The 27,191-nt window shown below is 40.4% G+C and overlaps 1 protein-coding gene across 1 annotated transcript in view; it reads left to right on the forward strand.

Annotated features, from left to right (window-relative positions):
* Window positions 1–15,432, forward strand: part of Mdfic (MyoD family inhibitor domain containing) — a gene marked incomplete at its 5' end in the record, with an annotated part of 79,118 nt that extends 63,686 nt beyond the window's left edge. Inside the window, 1 exon segment of the mRNA XM_013516052.1 lies at window positions 14,267–15,432. Within this exon segment, the coding sequence (XP_013371506.1) occupies window positions 14,267–14,514 (248 nt within the window).
* Between the last annotated feature and the right edge of the window lie 11,759 nt (window positions 15,433–27,191).

The following is a 27,191-nucleotide window of genomic DNA, read 5'->3' on the forward strand; positions in this document are numbered from 1 at the left end:
TAAAATAAATAAAAATAAAATAAAAAGAGAGAAAGAGAGAGAGAATACAGTTTTTTTTTAATAGGTTGTGTTTGCTCATATTAAATTGAAATAAGGAACATACCCAGATTTCCACTTCAGTGAACTACATTAAACAGTAAATTTAGAGTAACCAGATTTTTTTTGTGTGTGCTGCATTGCCCTTTTACCAAATGCCAATGTAATGTAAATGCATTGTAAATGCATTGGCATTTTACCAAAATACAGTCAGCAACATGAGGATGCAGAAAAACAGAGAATGGTCACTTTGTAGTTTTTGAACGACACAATCTGAGTTATCTTTATTTAATACTCTATCAATAACCACAAGAGAAAACAGAAAAAGTGCTTCCAAGTCAACAGCCAGCTGATACTCTTTTTATCTGGACTGTCAGGCGCACCTTCTGGTGGGATTTGAATTGGTAAGCCACGCAGTGTGGCCTCAGGCCCACTTCTGAGCACAGAACTCGGGTAATTTGCACTGTCTTCCCTTCCTCCTGCATACTTGACCAAAGGGAAAATGGAAAGTGGAAGGCATCCTCTCAAGTGGATGTAGGAGGCAATTAAAAGAATAAAATAGAATAATTATAAAAAGTCTGCTCAGGGAAATGAAGCCTGCTCCCCATTTTAAAGAAGAAAAATATTCATACAAGTAAATAGTAGTTGTCACTTAGACAACAGAGAAATCCGGGAGTTTGGGGAGGAATATGAGGATAATTGGAAGAAAAGAGCAAAATGGATTAATATACTAGTTTTCCAGAGACATATTAAACCTGCCTAAATTTCTACCCTGACTTCTCTGGGGAAATCACAGCAGAGGTGCTGGATCTCTTGGGGAATGAGGTCCCCATAGCATCACATGATTTAAAGTTGTCACAAGAAGTTGAAGTTTATTATGTTTTTTCCTAATAATTATGCTCAGCTAGAGTTGCAGCAGTTGTGCTTTGGAGTGACAGAAGAGTAGTTATTTTAGAAAGAACTTTTCAATATCCGTGGTCCATATCTCCTGGAAAATGTGTTCTGGGGAGTGACGAGAGGGTTGTGGAAACCTGCAAGCTGTCTTCCACCTGGGGCCACACAAATGAATCGCAGCAAATCAACAGGTATTTATTAAGCAGCTACTGCACACCCGGCCTGCGTGCTGGAGTCTGTGGAGGAAGAGTTCTATTTTATCTTTTAATGAACTGCTTTTAGTGTTCTCCTGTTGCTGTTAAAAAGTACATTTAAAAGTAAGTATGAGCCTGTTTGTTCCTGAACACCACACCGGGCAGCTTTCTGCTGGGAGGACAAAACCTCTGATACCCTCAATTTCAAGGAGGACAGGTGTATTTTCCTTTGTGGATTCAGAGGGTTCAGTCTCTGGTCATCTGGTTCCAAGCCAGAAGCATAGCAGTGCAAGGGTGTGGTGGAGGAAAACTGCTCGGTTTGTGGCATTTGGGAAGTAGGGCGTAGGACAAGGCCAGAGAGGAAGGCCTGGGACCACAAAGAGTCCCTGAGGTCACACTCCCACGCTCACTGCCTCCACCCGGGCCCCGCCTCCTGATTCAGCTTTGACTGAGTCATTGATTAAACTATTGATGAAGTCATTGCCCTCACAGTCCAAATACTTCTCCAGGAGTCACTTAATCCAGTCAAGGTGACAATCAAGATTAACCGGTACAAACATCAGTTGACCTAGAAAAGAAAGGGATGCAAGCCTCTGCATGAATGTATACACCTGTGTCTATGCACCGTCTGTCTAAAACTGGCTACACACACACACACACTATTTATATGTATAATATGTATGTAATTTGTTATTCAAATTTGGAGCTTTTGCTGAAACTCCTTAACTTGTGAGCCAGGTGTTATCCCAGCATGCACACTTTCAGAACAAGAGATCTCTATTGCGTTTTAAACGTTCATCTCTACCAGGAAGCAGCACTGATGAAATCTTGATGACCGTACAAATTGCTGGCTCTTGGTCTTGGGTCTCGAGCTGATTCTCAGAACCTTCTCTTGATCCTCCCCATGTCCTCCATCCGTCCAACACATCCTTCTTGAACATTTTCCCTGTGTCAGTCACCTTTCTGGGTCCTGGGGTCCAGCCGTGAACTTGGAAGCCGGGCAGACAGACCTGCTTGTGCCCATTCTCCACATTGGCTGTCTCATTTCGTGGCTAGAAACTTTCTACAACTCGCCCTGGTGCTCCAGAGGGAGAAGAAGTCTTCAGCTTTTCTTCTGGGCCTCTCTACCCCAGGGCTACACCTCCATTCCCAAGCAGGTCCCGCCTCTTCCTGTGGCAGTTGATATACTTCCTGTTACTGCAGAGCACGTGTCTGCTCACCCTGCTAGGTGGCCATTGCTATTCTGTTCGAGCTTTCTTTCCAGGGTAAACATATGCAAGCCTTTCCTATCTGCAGAACCTCTGTGTGATGAGTTGGCATAGGTGTGCCAGGGTGCCCCTTTCTGGACTCTGGATAGCTTTGTAGCTTTTCCCATGGTTCACCTTTCCTTCACAGAGTTCTTGAAAGGATGTCTACATTCAGGGTCTCTGCTTTCTCGCTTGTTGGTGCTCCTCTGATGCTGCTCTCTCCTGTTCCACCTGGATTACTGGGATTTCTCAGGCCAGGGTGTGTGACACAAAGCCCTTGAGATATTATTTCTCTCTCGCACCAGTGGTCCAGCTCTCTCAATTTCTGCTCTGCTGCTAATTCCTTGTTCTCCTCTGCTTTTCTTTTTCAGTCCTTCCCTCAAATGCCGTCATTCTCTTTCATCTCTGTATTCTTCCCAAGCAACCAAATAATGTTGCACACTACAAAAGCTTTGGCCATCTCTCAGTCCGAACCCAGGTCTACTGACCGCCCAAGCTCCAGGCCAGTGTTCAGCTAGATTTTTAACATTCCATTTGCATATCTGCACTTATCACAGTCATGCTGCACAATCAATTTTATACTAGACTCTTCTTTTTCTTAGATTTTCTCCTCCTTGGTAAGTGGCTCCAAAACCCAGGCAGACCCACGTGCCTCCTGTCTTCCCGTCACTGCCTCAGCCAATACCCTGTCCAGTCATGCTAACTGTCCTTCCACCGCATGTCCTCAGAGCCGTCTGCCTGACACTGCTGACCCTCTGTGATTGTCACTGAGTTGTCCTGGTCCCCTCATCTCTGACTTGGAAAATTGAAGGTATTCTGCTTGATTTCTCCATCTTCAACAATATCGAGCCACTCGTATCTCGAAAATTATCACGTTCTTGCCTCTATGCCTATACATAAATTTTACCCTGGCTAGAACAACCTTTTCTCTTCTTTTGTCAGACTTTAGACGTACTTTTTCTTCAAGATACAGCTCAGGAATCACCTTGGCTTCGTCTGTCCAACTTGGGCTCGCTCCTCCTACCTGTCAGACCCCCATCTTACAAGTCTGAATTGCATAAATAATACATTCATTTCCTCTGGACCTCAGTTTCTTCAACTGTAAATGGGGCAATATGAGTACCTATTTTATAAAAAATTTATGAACATTTAAAGAACAAGTACTTATAACTGCAGTAGTGCCTGGCCAACAGAAAACACTGTATTTGCAAAGGAAAGGAGAAATTAATAAGATAAAGCATGGAGATATTTTATCTTCACGAGTGATCAGCCTTTATCACCTTGACCAGTGATGGCGAATCTTTCGATGCTTTCAGTGGTAACAAACGTCCAGCTGCCACACGCGTGCCACAGGTTCCCCACCTCTGACCTAGACCAACGTGTGAGTCCTGAGCCTTCCTCTTAATAACTTGCACCTCAGTGTCAGTTATGTACACTTTTGCACCTCAATTTCCTAGTCTATAAAATGAGCCCAAAGTGCCCCCCGCCAGGTTCTCCATGCTGAAGAGAGAACGTCTGTGAGGGCCTCAGTATGTGCTCGACTTCGTGGTCCTCCGTGGTCCCTAAGCACCAGGGGTTCGTATGAATCGCAGCTGTTTCCACACCGTTTCTTAGCTAGGACTGTGTTGAACATTGTGCTCTTTGAGATTTGTCTGGGGGGTTGGGAGAGTGTCCCTCAGGTAACCAAATTTTCAGTGAAGTGTCGCTCAGTAAACACTTAGCCCTCAGGGCTTTGCTGCTGGGTCAGTTTTGTTCATTCACAGTTGTTCCCCTTCCTGCCGCTTCCCTCTGCCAAAGTCTTGTGTGGCTCAAACCATGCGTCTCTTCAGTGTTCTGCGGACCTGAGCACAGGGTTTATACTCTGACCACTTTCCATTTCCTGAAGCCTCCTTTCCACGTCCATATTTAAGTTTCTGCCACAAGGCTCTTGGAGTTCCATGACTCCTGCAGTGTGGCCATGCTGTCCTGGGCCTTACCTAACTTACAGCCACCTGTACTCCGCAGTCACTTGCACTGCGCTTCAAATATTGTATAAAGCCCAGTAATGCTTCTGCTAGAGGAAAAGACCCTGAGATTGACTTAAAAACCTACTGGTCAAAGGAAATAGCACATTTCATCGTTCTAGAATCTTAGCACTGACTTGAAAAGAGGTTTTCCCCCTCCTCTGTATGCATATTGGCACAAGTACTGCAAAGTGATTTGTTCCCAACTACTCAGCCAATGAGAGAGCCAAGACTAGAAATCCAGTTTTAATTGTCCAATATGACAGCCTTCGTAAATACGGTGTGACCATCATGAAGATGCAAGGGGCACTCACTGGTTGAAACCCTTGTTTTGTGCCTCCAAGGAGGTGATTTTCCGGTTGCTGAAAGACTTATTTAAATCGACACAAGCAACAGTAACAGCCCCAGACACAGCGTGCTTCTTTCCGTGGTGATGATATCTGCCTGCCTGATGGCCATCATACGAACGAGCTGCGACTCAGGAAAAGCTCAGTTGCGGGGTGGCCCAGATGAAGTGCAGGGGAGTGGGAAGCAACTCCGTAAGAGGGTTTTTATTGTTATCTTCTTTCCCACAATTTAGAGCAATCCAGAGAGCTGCCAGATTTGTTATTTTTGAGAACACCAGGCTTATCTGCCTCTGTCAATGTGACAGTCCTTGTTCCTAGATATTTTTGGCCCTAGAACTGTTTGTACACCAAATTAACGTGGAGATATTTATGCCTTCGAATTTCAGCGCCATGCTGTCCTGTTCATCTGAGCCTTGTGATAGCGCCTTAAAAAATCAAATGGCATTAGCAGATAACAGATGGCGAGGGAGGGGAGTGGAAAGAGTAACAATCCCATCAATGATTCACAAATTAATTCCGTAAATAATAGGATTTGCCTCCTGCGCACTGCTTTGAAACCTGCTTGGGTATCTCGTTTCGCTGGAATGTTTCACTCTGCTTGTTGCCTTCATCTTGCCTGGTGTGCGTGTAGGACCGCTGTGCCTCTTTGGTTGAGGCCTGTGTCTCCGCCAGGCTGGGGAGCGCAGCCTGGGCCTTCCGGGCCGAGCTCGTCCTGCCTGTGGGAGGCCTGGACCTCCTGCTGTGGACGCTGGGCCAGCCTTGCAGGGAGGCCGCAGGATCAGTCACAGCTGGGACCTCTCGACTCCTTGGAGCGCAGAGATATGTTTTGAACTCTTGCCGAGCTGGAGTCCTCAAGGGCCTGGGGAATTACAGTGAACGCCAGTCCTGTGAAATTGTCAACTAAGCCCTGATCCCAGCCTCCTCTTAGTATGTTTCTTTACTCACACATTGCCACAAAGATTTCTGGTCATAGGTGACCAGGCCGTGTGTCTGGACCTCTGTAATAGGCTAATACCAGTGACTAACAGCACCAGAGATGACTGGAGTTTTAATGTACTCCTCCTAAGAGCCTGATTTCCTTTTCATAAGCATAGCTTGCATACTATTCAAACTCAAGACAGATAAGAAGAGGTGAAGCCAAAATGTAAGTTATGAAGTAAGCACGGTGGAGAAAACAAAATCATAAAATATGAAGTTAAGCATTTGGAAGAGATTTTTTAGATAATTTCAATACAAATATATATTTTCATTAAAACTAGAGGATTTATTTTCATATACTTCGTTCTGGTTATGAAAGGTATTGTTACCAACTTGAAAAAACTGTAGGACATTGACTCTAGAAAAATGCTTTTGAGATCTAAAGCAGATTTTATTATCCAAAAATTCATTCAACCTTGTTATTAATTATATTTATATTAGAGATAGTTCAACTGGCTAACTTAAAATAACATTAGATAGGCTCAAGTAAAATATGGGTTTTTTCTGTGCTTGTTTTCTCCTTCTGAAAAAAAAATAAGTGGATAATAATTGAAATATAGGAAAATAGATTATTATTTTATAATCTTTTGCTATAGCCAGACACAAGATTACCACTTCTTTCCAGACAGACTTCCTCACTCTACTGCAGCTTCTGTCTTTTATAGTTGCTTCTTGGTTCTTTTTGTGTGTGTATTTGAGATCGGAATGGCAGATTTTAGGAGGCTTCCTCCTGGGGATTTCAGGATGGGGCTCAGTGGTAGAGCTCTTGTCTTGCATGCATAAGGTCCTGGGTTCTATCCCTAGCACCACCAAAAAAAAAAAAAAGCTATAGAAAGCTTCCTCCACTATAGAGGAAGGGTGCCATTTTTGTATGGTAATCAGATTAAGTGGAGCAGAGGAGGAGCAGGTATAGTCTTTCTAGAATATTCTGGCATCATAGTCATTGCCAACATAGTCCTTAGACTGAACTTCTTGAACCACTGCTGGGGTTCAATCATGACCAAATGCTGGGTCATCTCTCTTTGAGAGTTTAGAGTATTAAAAGGACCTGCTACAGATCAGGTGATAGAACAAACAAGAGAAACAAAGAAACTCTGGGCTCTTACTTGGTTTGTAATATAAATGTACCTCCCATAGGACAGGGATGGATTCCGGGATTTGGACGTGTGCTAGGAAAGTCACTGAGAAATCTCTTCATGGAGCAGAGGAGGCTGGGGCTGTGCTTTTCGAGGATTTTTTTGAACTTGCTGAGAGGATAATAAAGATTATTGTTCAGTTTTTCAAACTGTGGTCTTCTTTGTGCTGCACTGGAAAATGCAGCTCTTCTCTCTCTTTCTTTATACCTCCTGACCTACCTCACTTTCTCCCCTGCTAGGAAAATGTTGACTGTGTTCTGGCGACGGTGCGGGGCCTCCGGGGACAGCTGCGTGCCAGACGGCTGTGTGGAGGAGGCGCTGTCCGGCCAATTTATTTAGGCAGCGGGTCATCAAGGGCTGTGGGCCAGAAGTGCTGCAAGTCCCCTGTCTTAGAGATGCGGAGCTACTTGGAGGGAGCTACCGTGCAATCTTAGTGAAAACCTCCCGCCCCCCACACACACTTGAGCAGCAGCGCTGGCCCGAAGATGTCAGTGTGTAGTCCCTCGCAGCTGGATTTGCACAGGGGCTAGTACTTAGCCATCTTGGCCGTGATCTTGTATACCCAAACCCACTTCGAGCCTGCTTTGGATTCTGTTCTGAGAAAAAAACATACGATAAAGTAATGTCTGGGACTCTTGCACAATGAGTATACTAGGCAGGTGTGAGTCCTCTAAACTGAAGACTGGCAAACAACTTGGGAATGACCGCAAAGCAATCTTATAAATCACTGCATTATGCATAAGTCTAACTATTCATGTTCTAATCTGTAGTCACTTTTGAGCATGGCATTACTCTGTTTCTCAATATATAGTTATGTGATGGGGACTGAATTAACAAAATACTGTCAAGCAGTTAACTCATAGGAACTTCATTAAAGATCAGTCAAGACAAGACACCTACAAATTTGTCCTCACTCAGAGACGGGCTGTGGTTTATTCTTAGAATTCACTGTTTTCTGTCCTTTCCTGTGCTTCACTTCAGCTGTTTAGAATCTTTGTTCCAAGAAATTCAGCCCATCTGTCACTCCACATCTTAAAAGAAAGACGCTAAAGAAATACGAAACGGACCTGTTTACAACAGAGCTGATTTTATTGCACATATAGTTTTTGCTGGTTCTTATTCAGGGCTCCTTCCGCTCTTAACAAACTGTTTTTGTCCAGTTTCCTAGTGTATTTGTGGCCACATATGACTGAATAAATCAATTGGGGATAATTTCATTAGAAACTGCCTGTTCTTTCCAAAACTAATCTTTAGTTTCATTTTCAACGGAACAAAGCTCGTTAGATCAGTCAAGGGTCCCTTCCCCAGTCATCCAAACGCAGTTCAGATCCATTTCATTTCTGACACCTGAATGTCATTGAGGCGCTGGACACCCTCCCTGCAGGCCAGCTGCAAGGCCTTAACCGGGGTGACCTTTCCAAGGACTTGAAGATTTTGTTTAAGGTTCTGCTGCCGAAGTTCATAACAGTAGCTGTTGTTTTGTCTTGTCTTACATTTTAAATCAAGGGTTGCGCTAGAGACTTTCCTTTTCATGCATTCTTTTTTGGCTACGTGGCAGCCTGTATGTTCCTTTGTTGTTCCTGGATTTACAGTAGCGGTCGTTCTCTTGCTGAATTCTCTCCCTGCACTGGATTGCACAACCCTCGCTTGGCCCAGTTTAGCCCAGGCATCCTTCCCAGAACCTAGTTGGCTTCTCAAAGGTTAAACGCTTCTGGCTGAAACTGCAAATCATGACTGAATAAAACCATAAAAACTGAAATCCTCCACAACAAGGGGAAAAAGAAGTGTTTCTCACAGAGAGCCACATGGGTGCAGCGGTCCAGTCTCTTTAAAAGCTTGTTTCCCTCCTCAGTTCTTCCCAATTTTGATCATTTTTATGATCTCTTTTGCTTTTATAACCCTTGATTCTCCTTGGCAGCAGTAGGGGCGGAAATGGTAATAACTGCTCCTTCCGAGTGAGGTTTTAGACTTTTCATTACCCTGAGTTACAAACTAGTCTGTAGAAAGCACAACTTCGAGAAAAAACAAAACCAAACATTCTGGCAGGCAATAAACATAAGCTACGTATTGTTTTGACAGACTTTAGGGATCTGTTTTTGCTTATTTATCTACTTAGAAAGTACAGAAAATGATTGTGTGCAGATACAGCTTGACTGTTATCTCTATCATCTTTAAAATGCATTTTGGTTTGTGGCTTCTTCAGATGCTGGTTAAAAGATTTGGTTTTTCAGAGTAGCCCAAAGTGCTTTTCTAGAAAATGATAAAGGATCTGTGTTTTAAGATGATATCTACTTTTTTGCAAACTTTAATATTTACATCAAGAAGTTAATCTTTTGAGGTCTCTGTCAATACCATGTGTTTGACCGCCAGCATTTCTGCTCCTGTTAATGTAACTGTCCACCTTAATTTATAAGTTTTAGATGTACGGATGGTGTTTCTTTTAACTGAGATATCATTTTACTCTTTTACCTCTTTCGACGCTGTGACCGACGGTGCACAGTTCGCCAACTCAGTGATCACTTTGCTCTTACTAGTTGAAGGTTAACATCTACTATTGGCTCTTTATACAGCTGAAACTCAGAATACTCATTAGCAAAGAAAAGAACTATGAATTAAGGCTTAAAAACCCAGCAAGATGAGGAAAACAAATTAGCAGGAAGCTTGGATTTATAACTGATCTTCCTCGGAGGATGCTCGCCCAGTGGTAGAAACGGCCCACCACAGGGGGGCAGCAGAGCGTACTGGAGCGGAGCATGACTGCAGGAGGCGAAGGTTCTGGGTGCCGATCCTACCTCTATTTACCGCCTCTGTGTCTTTGGTAAAGTTTCGTAATTCTTCTGTAGGTCACTCGGTGCCTTGATAAAGTGGGGATAATATGAGAACTGCATCCTAGTAATATTAGCATTAAAGGAATCAATATTTGTACAAAGTCTTAAAACATTTAGTACAGGATAATTTCTTAAATTTAATCAATATTTTTAATGGAAAATTTCTTTTTTTTTCTGAGATAACACTTTTCTTCATTTTGAAAACAAGTACAGTGGTACCTCAGTTTGTTTTATTTTGTTCTGTTTTTGTTTTTTTGTTTTTGTTTTGTTTTTTAATTTTTCTTCCGGTACCAGGAATCGAACTCACAACCTTGTGCTTGCCAGCCAGGTGCTTTGCCACTGAGCTAAATCCCCAGCCCCTCAGTTTGTGAACTTAACTTGTTCCACGACTCTAGAAGAGATGGCCACGCTCATGTTCCTGCAGGAAATGTGACCACAGTCATGTTCATCACCTTGTGCAGAGTTTGTGAACAAAAATTTCACCAGTGGTGCTTAGGTCCACGAATGGGGTCCACAAATGCTTCATGGACTGAGGCACTACTGCGAATACATTTTAGACATTAATGTTAGATTTCCCCTTCTGTGTACAGCAACCAGTCGTACATACTAGTTAAAGAAACAATTTTTGTTGTAGAAGATAGGTTAGTGAAAGAATGATCTGCTTGGGGAGAAGTACTTTTACTTCACTTTGGTTGCCCAGTAACAATGTACTTTGTAGATTTTGTCAACTAACGGGAGTTTAAAGGTGATTCATTAAGTTAGGGTATTCAATTTCTGTATATCATCTGTCATGACAGTCTAACATGGGGAAGGGAGACTAGATTATAAACGAATGTATCCCCTGAACAGTACTAAGTTGTTCAGTTTCAATTGTCACTCAATTTGTTCCTCATCCTTTGAGTGGATTTCACACCAAACCCATTTTCCCTGCTGAGGGCACACTGAGCTTTTTCCTTTCTTCATGCAGGCATGGAAGTACTTCCTTGTTTTGAATCAAACGTTAAACTTCTTTCTTCTTCTTTGACCACATCTTGCTAGTGCCTTCTTGTCTTTTTTCATTGATTGCTTTGTTTATCTGCTATCTCACTTCCTCAGCTAGATCTCTAGCTAACTACAAGGTTCGACTTGGATTTCCTACCATTTCCGCAAAATCTCAATGTCTAAGAGTGAACTCCTTTCTTCTTGTTATTTTAACTTAACTTAGAAAGGCCCTGTCACATACCAAGAGAAGACAATCATTTTCAACAAAGACTCAAATCTTGAATATCAAATGCTTCTAGAGCTAAATAAGAAAAAGACGCAAGCCCCTAGAAGGATGAGAGGACAGTAGGAACACAGTGGATATCAGTGCTGAAGAAAAGGACAGTTGAAAGGCCACCCGGCATGAACAGATGTCATGTTAGTAAACAGCAAACAGCAAAATGAAACCACCATGAGATTCTGTTTCACCTTCCACTTCTTAGTATATATTTTAAGGGGTGACAGTGTCAAAGATGTGGAGCGGTGCACAATCTCAGGCTTAGTGGGTGGGAGTAAATTTTGAAGCAATCATTTCTGGAACAAATTGGGTATCAGATTAAACATATGCAATCCTGTGACCCCGTAATACTACTGTTAGTTATTTAGCAGGTGTATTCTGGGAGTTTTGCACAAATTTCTCCAGTAAACAATCTTTCGAACGGTAAAACCACTGAAGAGAACAGCAGTATCCATAAATAATAAAATGGATATATTCATTGGGATGTATTAGTTCAGTTGTTTACAAATACACAAGAGATGAGCAAACTACAGCTACATCAGTCCCTGTGGATATATCTCAAACACAGGATACTAAACTAAAATGCCACTCGCAGGAAGTTGTAAAGTATGCTTTCCTTTCTGATTATGTAGAGGTGTATATCATAGCCCTCTGTTTCTAGGGTTGTGCTGGACAAACGTTCTTTCTCCTTCATAAGTGATGAATCCATTACATATAGTTCTATGTATGGTACTTTTATGATTAGTATGTAAAGAATGTACATTCTCAGTAGCTATTCTTCATGTTTTAAAAATATTCAGAGGTTCTTCGATGGTATTTTCTCTTGGTCTTAAAACTTAAGCCTCCTACAGTGGAATAGAGTTAAATCTCAACAAAGTATTTTGGAATCAGCTAGTGTAAAAGTTACGTTGAGTAGAACTTGTGTGCCTCTAGTTAATATTATTTCCATAAAAATTATGAAGTAACTATGACATTTTAAATATTTTATAAATCATGATGATGCTGTGATCCTGGCAAAGCTCAAGTGAACAGACAAATATCAAACAGATACTGAGCTGAATGTTTATAGAAAGAATGTAGGCAGAGGTGAACCACAAACACTCTCTAGAAACTCACACTTTCCAAGGCCTTGGACTCAGATCCTGGTAGGCTGCTTCCAGGGCTCTTCTAAATTATTGGGTGCTACCAAAATCAAAATTAGGGGAAGATGTGAAAACCCAGAGACTCCCAGAACTCCGTGATCCTTTCCAGATGGCACGTGTGTTATGTATGAGAATGAGTTTGATCCCAAGAAGGGCGAAAGGAAGGCTTGGTGTATGTTCGTTTTAGATTTTACTTCTACAAATAGCTTTGGAGTTCTTTTCTGATCCTTTCTCCTTTTTGCAGTCCAGCACATAGAGAGTAAGATTTTGTGTTTCTTTCTGTCTTTCTTTTACCCTGAGTTCTCAGCAAAGGTGAAGCCTGCGGTGAAATGTGGTACGGGTGTGTGTGTGGGGTTATCCTTAGGGATGGGCCTGTGAGGTTGGAAATGGCCTCTCATGCTTTGCTGCTTGCTTCCCTTTACCTGAAGTAGCTGTAACAGTGGAGCTGGAGGAATTCCACCCACTCGTATCTTCGTTCAGAACTGAGGGCTCCACAGAGGTAGGAGCATTTACCCCCAGTATTCCAGAGCCACCACAAGCTGTTCCCAGCAAGCTGTTTTTCTTTTTCTTCCTTCTTTCTTTGATTTTCACAAAATTTGCTGAAATTCCATGGGCAGCATGCAATTTTAATGCCAAATACAGAGACACAAAGTAAGTTAGACAGTAGCATGAAGATAAGATTGTTGTGTCTTATTGGTGTTGCAAGATGGGGGATCCCCTTATTAAAGCTGACATCGTACAAAAGGCAAAAATCCACAGAATAAACTAGAACCAATCTTGGAAAGAACTCCATAAACATTTCACATATTGGACAAAAGTATAAAACATTTATCTTAAAAGATTTTATTGCATGTAAGTCGTCCAGAAATAGAAATGTCTTTTAATTGCTCCTCCCACTGACCCTAAAAGAAAATAATTCTAAAATATGGTAGCTCTTCTTAGATAGTGATTTGTTTTCCTGTCTTTTTATTGGGTAATGAAATTTGATAAACACTGTTGTTTAGAGAAACATCAAGAAATATAAAGATGTAAAGTACAAAGGCCCAAAGGAAGTGGAAAAGCCAGGTTTCCCAGTCATTGTTCATACTTACCAATAATGCCTGTGTTAGAAATAGGCACCACTCTCCCAGTAATGACAGTGGGCCCCAATTAGAGAGTCTCACTGTTTTTTCTTTAGTTCATTTGTAAATTTTTTAAAAATTGGTGAAACTTGTTAAAATCAAGTCGTTTGGAAAATATGGAGCCAGCTGAATGGATTCTGGTTTAACAATTGAATTAATTATCTAATCATGCACCAGACTTTTTATTTTTTTATTTTTATTTTAAAAATTAAAAACCTGACAAAACAACAATGAAGACAAAATCAAAACAACACAAAAACAACGAAAAAATGATACATGACCTCAAAACAAAATGAGAGAAATTAACAGTGGTTGCTACATTACATACTGTTATCTTCAACGAAGTTGCTCAGTCCATTAGACATAAGAATATAAAATTAATCAAATAATCAAAGATGGTAACAAGTAAAAAGATATAATAATAATTTTAAAAAAATTGGAAATGATGCAGAGCTTCACCATACAAGATGGTAGGAGTTCAACAATGGTTCTTATACTGCATATTCAGACATTTTTTTTTTAGTGTTTTGATGGTACCCAGTCGTTCAGAGGAACCATGAAATCAGCCTACACAAGCCCAAGTCCGTGGCTGTATAAAGCTCCGGGTTTCTATAGAGGTTCTGTGACTTGCCGCTGCCTATGTTCTTTGTATAAACTTTCATCCCACTATCTCTTTGCTATTTTTGTACGGAGCAGCTGAGGGGAACTGTTACTTAATAAACGCCACAGATTGTTTCAGCCCAGTGTTCGAGAGGGCGGGAGGCTGCAGGGAGAATAAATAAGATGCGCAGAGAAGAGGTAGTTACAACCAAGAGCTGCCCTACACTGTCAGAGTAGAAAAGTCACACACAACCCACACACACATACACAGCTATTTTTTTTCCACTAATGCAGTATTTACTGCTAAAGATGACTTAGTTAGGATTTTACTTGAGCCCCGTTTTGAACCTCCAGCTCATGCAAAGAAGCTTCTGGGGCTGCGTGTCCTTTGGGTTGTACCTTTGATCCGTTCTTACCCAGTCCTATCCTTTGTGTTCCTTCCTTTCCTCACCCATGTTGTCCCCTCCCAACTGAACATGAAGACTGCTGCGTCCACTGCATCCTGGCGTGCCTGTTCTGTGAATTCCTGACCCTCTGCAATATCGTGCTGGGACAAGCTTCCTGCGGCATCTGCACGTCGGAAGCCTGCTGCTGCTGCTGCGGGGACGACGTGGGGGAGGACTGTAACTGCCCTTGCGACATGGACTGCGGCATCATGGACGCCTGCTGTGAATCATCAGACTGCTTGGAAATCTGCATGGAATGCTGCGGAATTTGTTTTCCTTCATAAATATTTATCTTTTGTTTGTGCTAAAACTGGAGAACATTTGTAAAATTTTCTTTGAAGGGGTTGAAAAACACATGGTAGGATTCTATTGGAACAACTCAGTATTTGCACTGCTTAAGTATCTCCTAGACCCTTTGGTTCACCAATCTACATGGTTTAATATGTGACGTTTTAACGATTTGAACTGATTCTCGAAACTTCTTAATGGATTACAATAATGGAAGTACATATGTATACACACACACACACACACACACACACACACACACACACACCCCAAAACGTGTTAAATGAATCTTTTTATTGATATCTGTTTCTTCTAGCCATTCCCAGGAGTGAAGTGCTCGGAATATATGACATCTCAGTGGGTATTAAAACCAGACCACTTATTTTTTGTATTTATCTGCTAGATGTTAAAAGTAACATATTTAGTTTAAACTTTAAGAAACAAACTCACACCATGCCTGGACACCCAGTGTTGCTCTCCAGACGGTTTTCTCTGCCTGCCCCGCTTGTGTAATGGGTGCCGAGTGCCAGTTCTGGCAGGCTTCTCGTCTACGCTTCAGGGATAAATATCTGTCCACCCTTGTCCATAGTAGCAATCAGTGTGGTAGGAGAAAGAGACTGCTAAGAAACAAATGATACCAAAACACATTAAGTGAGAGGTGCAGGAGGGAGAAAAACATAAAAGGCCATAGGAATAAACAGAGAGGGACCACAGGAATATTGGGGAAAATGAGGCATTTAAGCAGACCTCTTAGAATGAGTGATCCATCTGCTACTTAAATGAGTTATTTAGATTTAAGGCAAAGTTTTAGGTAGACAGCCTGAATTGTGCACGTCCATAATCAGTGTGTAGAAAAGTGCCCGCAGCTCACTGTGTTTTAGTTGTAGGGGTACAAATTTTTTTAAACTATAACATTTAAATTAGCCAAAGTATGCACTTGTGTTTGTATAATTTAAATGTTACAGTAAATCTAATACCTTGGAAAATTAGCTATATTATTTTTATGCACTACTTTTGAAAAATTTTTTTTATTAGGAGATATTTCAGAATTAAAATCCCACTATTGTGATTTTTTTCAAAGGCTTTCTTTTATTTTGAGACCTTCAAGTCTGCTGGAAGCATGTCATCTGCTTGTTTTGGTTTGTTTCTTAACTATGACTATACTGCAAGTTAATCTTGGATGCAAACCATTCTTTCCAGTGTAGGGGGAAACCCTGACATCTAGCAGTGTGATCAAATTAAGTATTGCATTTTAAGTTATCTTAAGCCCATATGAAAGGCAATAAAGCTCTCTACATGTAAGGAAGGGTGGCAACTGCAAAATTAATTACATAGTTACAGAGTCATAAATATCTGTAGCTTAGATGAAAAGGAGATACATTTTTGTCCTATATTTTCTCCTGTGAATTTGATCTCCCCAAAATTATAGTTTGGTTTTATTTACTATAATTTCATGTAGAAATTTTGAAACTAGGATTAATAATTATTTTCACTTTTTCTGGCTGATTATCAAACTGATAGTAACAATAAAATCATATTTTTAGGAAACCTAAACTTATAAGAAATTTTTTAAACCTGAATCATGTAAAAGCTATGGTCTTTTTGAGATGAGACCTTGTTTCCAGTTATATTATTATTTAAGGGTTTAAAAAGAGAGAAGAAAAAGGTTATCAAACTAACAAATTTCTCTTTTAGTGCTATGCACATACACATACATACACAACCTTTAAATTACTGGGTTAAATATAAATCCAACACATCCACACACACAAACCTTTAAATTACTGGATTTAAGTACAGTGCCAGTACACAGCTATTTTTCTGTTCCTCTTCTAATGAGCATCTTTGATTTGTTACATAAAATATTATGAGAATTTCAATATTCACATATACCCAAAACTAACTTATGCTGGTATATTAGAAAGAAGAATAGTGTCTACTCATAGACCTATAGCACTTGCTAATGACATGGAATTGTTAGAAATCTGACTTTTTATCTGCAGGAATTTTCAACTAAGTGTTTGTCTGGTATTTAAATATATCCTTCTACTATTTGCAATGAACTTACTAACACATTTTAAATAACGTTTTTCTGTAACAAAGAATATTAATGAATACCAGCATTTTATTTTCCTACTTATACATCTAATACTTCTCTTGATTTGACTACTTCAGGCAGTCATTCCATAAAGAATCTTGTATAATTAAAAAGTACAAAAAGCATAAAAGTAGGCAAATGTGAAAATAGTTTCAATATATTTTAGGATTCCTGTATGTTAAGCATGTTATTGAATTATGTGACCATCATAGCTAAGTGCTGTAACTTTGCAGTTAGGTATTTCACCTCTTTTTAAATGTGGAAACTTGATCTTAAATATTTTTAAACTGGACCTGTATTATCATGAATATAATATTTTAAACTTTAAAAAATGACTTCTTTGTTGTGCTTTAACATACTTTCATATCTAATTGTTATAGTAATTGGCTTATATTTGGATTAATTTAACTATTATTTACAACCTCGTATTTTTCTGCATTCTTTACTCCTGTGACATCCCCTCCTGGGGGTTTCCCAGCTTCCTTACGTAAAGCTCATAAATGAACTATGGGGAAATAGAACATTTTATGAGTGAAAATCATAGTTGATATATGATATCAAAATGCAATGTTCTTTCAGAAACTCACATAGGTCACAATTAAACTCCATACCTTTTTAGTGTATTGATTCCATTTGTTTCCTTTGAGAAGTATTTTTGTTACATAGCAGACAATTTTTCTGAAGGTGAAGGGAGAGGTGAGAGGACATAGCTCCTCTGGAGGAGTATTCAAAGAGAATACTTTCAGAATTATATTTTAATTTGTGATACTAATTTCATTTATTTACTTTGAGAATTATGTCTTAACTTATAAAACTAAGCACATTTTTATATGTGCTGAGACTGAACATCAAGCAAAAATGCTCAGATGTGTGAGACTGGGTATTAAGTCTAATGAATATTGCTTTCACTCGAAGGTAAATCATCAGAAGTATTCCCGTGTAGGAGTTTTAGTGGCACAGTTTTTAAAAATGTTTTCCAGTTAGTAATTAGCTAACACAAAGACAGGAGAACTCTTTCAGAAAAGGTCCTTCATGTGGAAAAATAATTTTGGTTTTGTGTTCTTCCAACGTTATCATCCGTATCCTTTTCCTTCACCTGAACCGTGTTATTTGCGCAGTTCAAGGAGTAACCAAGGCAACCTGATGTAATAAATTTCCATTCTTCACCCATGCAAACTCTTCCAGTATCCCAGATTCTAATGTTATTCACGTCATACGTCAGTGCTGACATAACAAAGATCTGAGAGCAGGGACTTGCTGGCCTGCCTTCTCTCGTGGTAGTTAAATGCTTGCATTCACCCACCTTCCCACTGAATAAGATTATTTATTTATTATTTGTTAATAAGTTTATTTTTGAAATTATTCAAACCTTTGCAACCTTTCCCTGTTGGATTGCTACAGCCACACAGAGGTGCAAAGTAAAAGTTCGTCAGAGACCGTGATACCCATTTTTACCTTCCTTTCATACCGGTGCGGTAAACCGTCCCAGCTTCTTACTAAGCCGTGGTTAATGCAGTGGTTGGTTTATTCTCACCTGCGGGAAGTGCTTTCTCTCTGCTTGGTTTGGTACCCGGAACTTCAAAAATGTCACCTCATCCTCAGAAAGTTGCAACCGAGAAAAGAAGCTGGGCAGGGCCCTAAGATTGGTAGCTGCACCAGTGAGGCTGCTGCTGCTTACTTACCTGCTCAGGATTGCTTTCCCAGGTTTTGGTTAAAATGGAAACGTTCGTGGAGAGGACAGTGTGTTGTAGCTCCGACGTGGAGGGTGGGGGTACAGATGCTATCACTGGTGACTGAACCCCCAGTCATTTCCCACTGCAAAGTCTGCAGTGAACAATGGACTGTGCTATTTACTTTCAAAGACAGTGACTGAAAAGATCACACATATGATCAAATTTTAATGAGGTCAGTAGACACTCTGGAGATTAAAAGATTATAAGCAAAGCCTTGGCTCACCTCCCACCCTTACGCTGCTTCAGAAAGCGGAGTCTCTAGGCAGGCAGAAATCTGTACACAGTTCTTCATCAAGGTCGGGCAGGACATGATGTTTTCTGTCAGGGTCATACAGGTGAGTATAGGCACTTTTTGCCTTCTCATTGAACTGTGATTAATAGTTGTACTGTTTGTTTATTATTTATAGCAGAATCCCTCAATTCATCCTATTTAGTGAACATTAAAGGAGAATCATTTCTCTGTGAGGTGATTTTGAAGAAGTCATTTTAGAAAACTGCCTTTTGACACATTGCCACCATAGATTCAGATATGTGTGAAAGACAAACTAGAGCTTTTGCAATTAGGTATTCTCTTCCAGGCAGGTCTTTTTGTGCAGTTTAGTTGAGAACATAATTATTAGGAAAATGGTGAAAAGCAAATTCAAACAAATTCTAAGTTAAGCTTGAAAAATTGAGGTTCTTAAATTCTCTCTGATGCATAAAGGGTAGAAGCAAAGGAATTACATTCCAAAGCCAAGAAAGAGGGTGTACAAAAGCAGCTGATCCACTTGACATAGTTCATAGCCTTTTGCAAAGGAATAAAAGCCTGTTGAGCGGGGAACCAAAAGATCTCATTATAGAAGGAAGCCAAGCCATATTAAAGCTTGTGCACTAGTAACTATGTCTAAAAACAGCCTGCTGTTTTATATTGAACCAATACATTTCTTAACTTGGTAGGTTGCAGTGTAAAGATGTACAGAGCCTGTCTGCTGGATGCTATGCCAATTACAGATGTGGCGGAGTGGTGTCAAACCCCTACAAACACTTAGTAGCGCGCACAGTCTTAGAGTGAAACAAAAGGAGTTTTGAAATGTCACCTCAAAAACCTAGAAAGCACGCTGCATCTTGTGTGTCTGACTCTGAGAGTTTTCAAATCACCTCTATTATATAATTTAACGTGGATGTCACAGGACCCCTCACTCGGAATGCACAATTCTTTCAAGGACATGAGAGAGAAGGGGAGTTTCTTTCAAAGTAAGAAAGATACAGTTGACACGGCGTCTCTGATCAGCTCCGCAGAAACTGCATTACCTTGGTATTGAGGGGAAGGAAATGCGAACTACCCAAGAATACATATTACGTTAGATTTCGTTAGATCCTCAGAAAGAATAATTGGGCATATTTACACAATTACATTTTAGTAAACTATTATGCCGGTTTAACTATATAATACATATTCTGGTAAAAATACATTAAATTGCAATCCAAAAGCAATTTAGCTGCTGAGGACATTATTTTTTATCTAATTACTCACAAATTAATGAATAAAATTAAATTCCAATCACTGAAGAAAATGAAGCCATGGTGGGAATCAGAACTACCGGTTAGTTACAGCAAAGATCTGCAATGCATAAAAGAATGAAAGCATTTCTTTTATTCAAGCTCAGTGCTTAAAAAAGAACAAATCCATCATCTGGAAATTTGACTTGTAGCTTGACATTAAAAATAATATGAGTAGAATTTTCAGTGGGGTAAGCACAAAACTAGTTCAAGTTGTGTCACTCTCAATTACTGTGCTCGGGTGGTGTACCCATTAAAATTCCCACTTGTGGGTTCCGCTTGCTATGCAAATGGGGTCATTACCTGGAGAATTTAATTGATTATGACACTGGGAGTAGGACTTTTCCTTTCAAAATAAACCTACTTACACACATTTTCACTAGAAATTTGATTTTTGTGTACACTTGGATTATTTTGTTCTATAAACACCTACTAAAATTAGACTGTTCCTGCATATTTATTTCTTGGGAATAATTCAGTGGATCCAAATTACTTTGATATGGCTTTACCTGTAAGCCAGCGAGAAGGAATCTTTTTAATATGTTGCTTATCAAAACATAAAAGAAGTGTATCTTTCAAACTACTTATCACATGTGGATACATTTCCAGTAAAATCTTTTTCTAGCATTTAATTATAATTTTTCTTTCATAATAGCCGTAAATACTTAATTTGAGAGACTTTCTCTCTGTATTGTCACCTTGAAAACATTTATAGAGACCTAACGTGCTCTCTTAGATGCTCTTCTGTGCATGCACACACAGACATACACCTAATGCTGCTGAGGCTCCACGTCTGTAACACAGGTCTTCGTATTCACTGACAGGACAGAGTGGGGACATTAAGTTTTTTGTCTCAGTCAGTACAACAGACACTTCCATCATGAGCCACAAAGCCACTGAATTTAAAGTGAAGAAACAGCAAATTCGTGTAAAAAGTGCGGGGCTACATGCATCTACTGTGGGTTTTTATTGGTTGTGCAGATTTCACCTGGAGAAACCTAGATCCTAACAAGAAAATTGGTAATGGCCTAAATTTACAGTGAACACTGAAATTATGGGGTGGTTAGATATATATGATATTAAACCAAGCACCCAGGAATTCATTTCCGAGACACTGACGCTAACAGCAGTTCCCAGAGAGAACTGAAGCAGGAGCAGAATGACTGTAACCGTTAATGGCACAAACTCAGGGAAGCGCTAACTGTCCCTATAAAGAGGGGCGGTGCAGCCTTCATTTTCATTACTGTACCAAGCTGTACAACAGCCAAGATTTTATCACTAGAGAATATTTTTCCTTTAATGTAAGACAAATATTCTAAAATCAGAGAAAAAGCAATTCCAGGGATATAGAAGAGGGAATACTGCACAATCACGACTGGACCATCAGGCAGAATTTTGAACAGCTGTAACTCCGGGAAATTTCCCATAGAATATCAAACATGGATCCAAGTCTCTGACATTCATTTTCCTATGATATTTCTAATTGTGCCTGGAGGATAAGAAGGCGTTGGCACAGCCAATAAGTATAGTGGTGTGCATGCACGGAGCTCCCTTTGAAGTTAATAGGACCTTTGGACGGGGCAGCGATGCACCCAGAAAATGAAGTTCAACGTCAATCCAGGTCTTTCTTTGTAACATGCAGTGGTACTGCCAGCTCATTTGGATTTTCTCAGTGCTTATCTGTCCCTTGTATGTGATGTTTAAGTCGGTTTTGAGTGAAGTGCTACATGTGTATAGGGAAGATAGTCAGAAAGAGAGGCTTTGCCGATTGGGAAGCACATAGCCAGGGACCAGCTTGGTAACACGGCATCAGAGAGGGACAGGGCTTGATATCTGCAGAGCTTCTTTGCCTTTTCAAAAGGAAACCATAGCCACAGCCTTATTTGATCCTCACAAACACCGTGAGCCTTCCACTTTACAGATGAAAACCCTGGTACAAATCACTTACATTTACTTCCTGTGTAGCACTGTTAGTTACTGATAGCTTGTCAGTTCTATCTAACTAGTATGCATTCCCGCTCTCCAAACTGAGACATCTACTGCTATCATCCACACCACAAGATCTCACCAGCGAAGATGACCAGTTCATGCCTCTTGACCAACTGGATGAATATTTGTTGCTTGAGTTAAACTGGTTTGAATTTATTAACAGGGTTGAGCTGATAGATAAGGCTTAGTACTGGGCCTTTTCTTTAGTTTAGAAGTGTTTGTATCTAGAGGCATGTAGATGCCATGTTATCTTGTTCTGTCACCATTTTTACTAATTTTTAGTAGTTACTAATTTTATTACTAAAAATATTTGAATGACCTTAAAATATTAGTTATAATTTTATTGCTAAGGTAGTAAATTTTGTTAGTTATTAGTTTTTATACCTAGGTCTTTCCTTTAGATTGATCTTTTTCTTATAAAATCACATTCCTTAATAGAATAAGTAGACTTAATCACTGCTGTGATACTTGAAGCTGGGATAGAAATACCTGGCTTGACTCTAAGATCTTCAAACACAAATTTAGAGCTATTTGTGCTACTTAGCTCTCCCATGCATTGACCCCAGACCCAATCAGTAACCCACCATATGTGGCTGTCTTTTGCTACTTAACACTGATGCCCATTTTTTCCTAGGCAGAGGAGGAGAGGAGTTTGGTGTTTTCAGAAGGCTGTGTGTCTTGCAGTCTTCATTTACCCTTCTCATTCTGTTTTTTGCCTCTGCTTCCTTTTCATGTTTTGCTTCCTGGTTCTCCATGGACTGTGATTGAAGGTAGGCGCTAGTGGGAAATTGTAGAGGTCCAAATATGCATTCCCGTCCTGCTCCTTGGCCCTCTTCTTTGCTAGGCAGTGGTTAGACAGCTGTCCTGTCCCTTCACATATGTGTTTCCATATGTGGCGGCTCCTCTGGCATAGCTGCAGCTCCCTCCCCCGGCCCTGCAGGCGTGGGGGAGATACCGGTTCCCTCTGTGTGCAGCTCCTGTCACTTCAGACTCCCTTGTTGGTTTCCTCACCCCCGATTGTTCTTCTGCAAACAGTATCTTTTATTAAATTCCCTTCAATTAAGCTCTCTGAGAGAGCCATCTGCTTCCTGCCAGTGCTCTAACGAGGTGGTTCAGAAGAGGATGTGCAAAGGCACACACTGTACCCGTCCATCTTGCTATTGTGTATTTCCGGGAGTTAACATCTCTTGGATGTTTGTTTCTCTTTAACAGGGACAGTTAATCAAACACAGGAAGAGCTGCACTGGGCACTCCAACGTGTTCCTCAACCATTGGGGTTCACGATCCCCAAGCCCCGTACTGTCATTCAACCCTGTCACAGGTGGGAGTGGATGAGGCACAGAAAAGGGAATCCAAAGCCTATGGCTTTGAGCTTACAGACACAGCTGTGAGGTCCCTGGAAATGACAAAGTTTTCTTTTGCTCCTCACAACCTGAAATGAATCAAAATTGTTATCCACATACGTAAACTCACAACCAGAATCCCAGCTTGGAAATTAACCCACCCCGGCAATGTCTTATTGGATGATTCTGTGTGTTCTGTGTGTGTGTGTGTGTGTGTGTGTGTGTGTGTGTGTGTATCAAGTAACAAAGCAAGCTAGCGTGGCACCTACATGCCTCCAGGTAAAAACTCTTCTAAATTTAAGAAGGTCCAGTACCAAGCCTTATCAGCTCAACCCTGTTAATAAATTTGAGTCAGTTGAATTGATGCTGCAAATACTCAGCCAGTTAGTCAAGAAGCATGTACTGGTCATCTTTGCTGGTTAGATCCTGTGGTGCGGATGCTGGTAATAGACGTTCCAGTTTGGAGAGGGAGAATGCATATGAACTCGAGAGAACTAGAACGTTAGAATAGAAACAGGCACAATGGCTATGAGCGTAGAGAGATCAGAGGGAGAGACTGTCCTAGAGAGTGAGGACGGGTCCGTGGGTTTGGAGAACGTCCCTGTTCATAAACAAGTCTGAAGCCCCAGTGATGTTGGGGAGGATGGACTGCAGGGACTGCAGAATGGATGCGGAGAGGTGGGTTAAGCAAGGACGCACTTAAATGCCTTGCTGAAGATTTCTGAACTCGACCCTAGAGGCAGTGTGGAGACTTGAAGGATTTTAATCAAGGCTGTGATGAGACTGAATTTATATTTTGATGTACGTTTATTGGGGACACAGTGTGTGCAGATGGTGGGCTCCCAGGAATGAAGAAGACTTGGAGGATCCGTGGTAAGAATGCGTGTAACAGAGGACGGTGACAGCCTGAGCCGCCCCGGCTGTGGGCACAGATGTGGGCAAGGGAACTAAATTAAATGCGTTTCTGGGAGACAACTGAAAGACTGTCTCAGGTGAATGGACATGTTAAATGTGACCAGTTGTTTGCTTGCAAAGCCAACCATGTGAATGTTCAATTAAAGTCTAGTTCACAAGTCTTAAAGAACATTCATATTTCAGGTCAACAATGTCATGTTTTCCATAAGCACGATAATGGGATTGCAAGTGCTTGGTAAGCAGTTTCCCCAGTGTTAGAAGCCTGCGTTTTAATTCCTGTTAGAGCTTATACGGTGGCAAGGGTAGTACACTATACAGTGTCCGGGCAGGGGAGCAAAATCTGCCAGGTCCCTCACCAGTTAGTGCTGCATGTGAGAGAAGAGAAGGAAATGCGAGAGAACAGAAGAAAAGGAGCAGGGAGATGTAGACAAAGGATGTCAAGGGTATCTGGCATTTGTGAGATGTTTCAGTACGTGCTGATTGAATGAACACACGTGCGTGTGTGCATGCACGTGTGTGTACAGGATATGAGTAATTTAACAAGCAGAATGGGATATGTAGTAATAAGAAACACACTAGGGGAGGAAAGAATTGAAATCTCTACCTGCTTACACTACTGTCTGGCTTGACCTTTTTTAAATCAACATGTCATTAACCATTTACTGGCTACTACTTGATTGGTGAAATGAAGAATGGTGTCAATGGGTGGGTGAATAAGTTCAGTTCCAGTAGTAAGTCCTAGGCCCTGTATGACTCAGATCTCTTTGGTTGGCCTCCAGTAAGTATAATTTCCAAAGTTCTGTTCTTGGCAGGCTTTGTCTTTTCGCGGCACCTGATTCAAATTTTCAGTGGAGCGTGTTGCAGTTTTTGTGTGAGTCTGTGAGGGTGTTTACTGGCCCTGAGAGGTTATCTAATTTGCCTTACGCACTATGTTTCCCTAGGCCTAATAAATGCTCCAAGCCTGTGTTAACCATTTTATTTTCACAGTAAATGACAAAAGGCTCATGGAATGGAGTTCTGTTTCTTTAAAAAATGACTACGCTACAATGAAAATACTTGAATTCACTTGCAAATGCCAATGAAATTTCAAGGAGTTCAGTAAAGAAAATTATCAAGAATAATAAGGAAAAAGGGGTAAAAAGCAGCCACATATATTTTTTCCCCCTAGTGGTAGGAGCTGGTACTTGAAAGGGAATAACAGTGCAGTTCCCCGGCAGAAATTCAATTTGCATCTGGACGCTGGCTCATCAAATAGCATCTGAGGGCTTTTATCTGATTGTGCAAATATTTATTTTGAAATAATTGTTAAAAGTATGATAGGCAAGGCAATGGCAAACCAAACCAGAATATCAAAACTTAAATTTTCCAGATTCTTAAAAGGTTTTTTTCCATGACTGCTTTTGTTTTGAGTGCACATGTCGGAAAGTAGTTGTTACCTGCTGAGGCTCTTACAAAGTAAAAAGTTGTCACTCATTGGGCTTACATTTTCTTTTAAGCTAAATATTTTTTAGGCGCTTAGAACTAAAGTATGATGAACTGTCCTGAAGTATGTAGGTGTTACAGATATTTAGGCAAAGGTTCTCATGAAAACTATCCATTTAAAAATATTTTAATGTTTTATGTTGACATTTTAATCATTTCTTTTTAAAGGAGACCACTCGTGTGGTCAAATGACCATTTGCATGGGTACCAAAGTTAATTTTTAATAAGAGAAAATATTTCGCTTTATACTTTCCTAAATTTGAACAAGTGTACAGTGTGAAAACCATCAAAATACATGAATATCTCTAATGAAAGTTTATTTTCCTACACCCATTAGAAAAGTCACAGTATAAGATGGCAAACTACCTTCAAAAAGTTTTTCTAAATGAAAAAACAAAAAGCAGCGGTAATTACACGCCAGGCTTTCATTAATGAAGTACTATACTTGCAAGTTTTACAACTAGAGGTAGCGAGCTGGTTGTCATATATTATAGTACACACAATTTGACTGTTACAGCGTAGACATCTGCCAGAAACATTTCAGTTTAGCACGATGAATTTACCTTAGCCCTGTCAAGAATTGCGTTACCATGCCAAAGTCTTGCTTTGAATATTGTATGTTGAAAAACAGAAATAAATTTGTTGAGATAGGGTTTCAAATCCCCGCTGGATCATGTCATTGCTGGCATCGTGGCGAGGGGCACGCGAGCTCAAGTTACTCTGTGGGGGATTTGCCAAAGATGGGTGTCACTCAGTTAGTCAGGATTGCAGAAGAAAAGACATTGTTGACTGTGCGTGATACAAGAAGTTTATCAGCATCACAGCCAGGATTTTGGCATATTCAATTTCCACAAAAGGATAAGGGTGTATAAAGCGTAACTCCTTTCAAAACCACTTGAACAAATTCACACGAGAAGCTGCTTACCTGTAGCCTTTTTGTTTTGTTTTTGCTGATAGTAAACTTTTCTGAAAGATTGAGCCAAATCCTATTTGCTCTCTTTGTCTCAAAATACTCTTCTATCCCTTGTTGAGATAGTTAAATTTACTCTTTTGTTGTGTGTGACGTACAGATACTGTAATGTAGACAGCAAGAGGTAGAAACAACAGTTTCATGGGAGCTAATTCAGAAACAATTAACATGAAAACTTGCAATGACTTTGGGGGCCAAACTAGACCACAGTCTCCCCTACAATGTGCCTGAGGAATACCAGGAAATTTTGGTACAACTTCTTGTAAGGCCTGTGAATTCTATCAAGAATTTGCTGCATACTTTGGAAAGATTTTATGGTGTAGACATGACCACATGATAGGCTGCTTCTATCCACAGCAACTTTGAAAGTCTAAGATGTGGAATAAAGACTGCTTCCTTAATAACACCTAAGGAGCACGTCCGTAGAGGCTAGATTGTGGGCAAGGTTCACAGTTTAACTACCATAAAAATCAGCTGCCGCTTTCATTTGAGAAATGTGGCAGATAAAAGCAGTTTCAATATTCCACCACTGCGTTAACATAGATGTTGCACAGATATATTAAATTTTTTCCCTTTCAACACCATGCTCTAAGAAAGTAGTAAA

This window comes from Chinchilla lanigera, unplaced genomic scaffold (genome assembly GCF_000276665.1).
Source record: "Chinchilla lanigera isolate Chin_1 unplaced genomic scaffold, ChiLan1.0 scaffold00031, whole genome shotgun sequence".
In the NCBI taxonomy this organism is placed as follows: domain Eukaryota; kingdom Metazoa; phylum Chordata; class Mammalia; order Rodentia; family Chinchillidae; genus Chinchilla; species Chinchilla lanigera.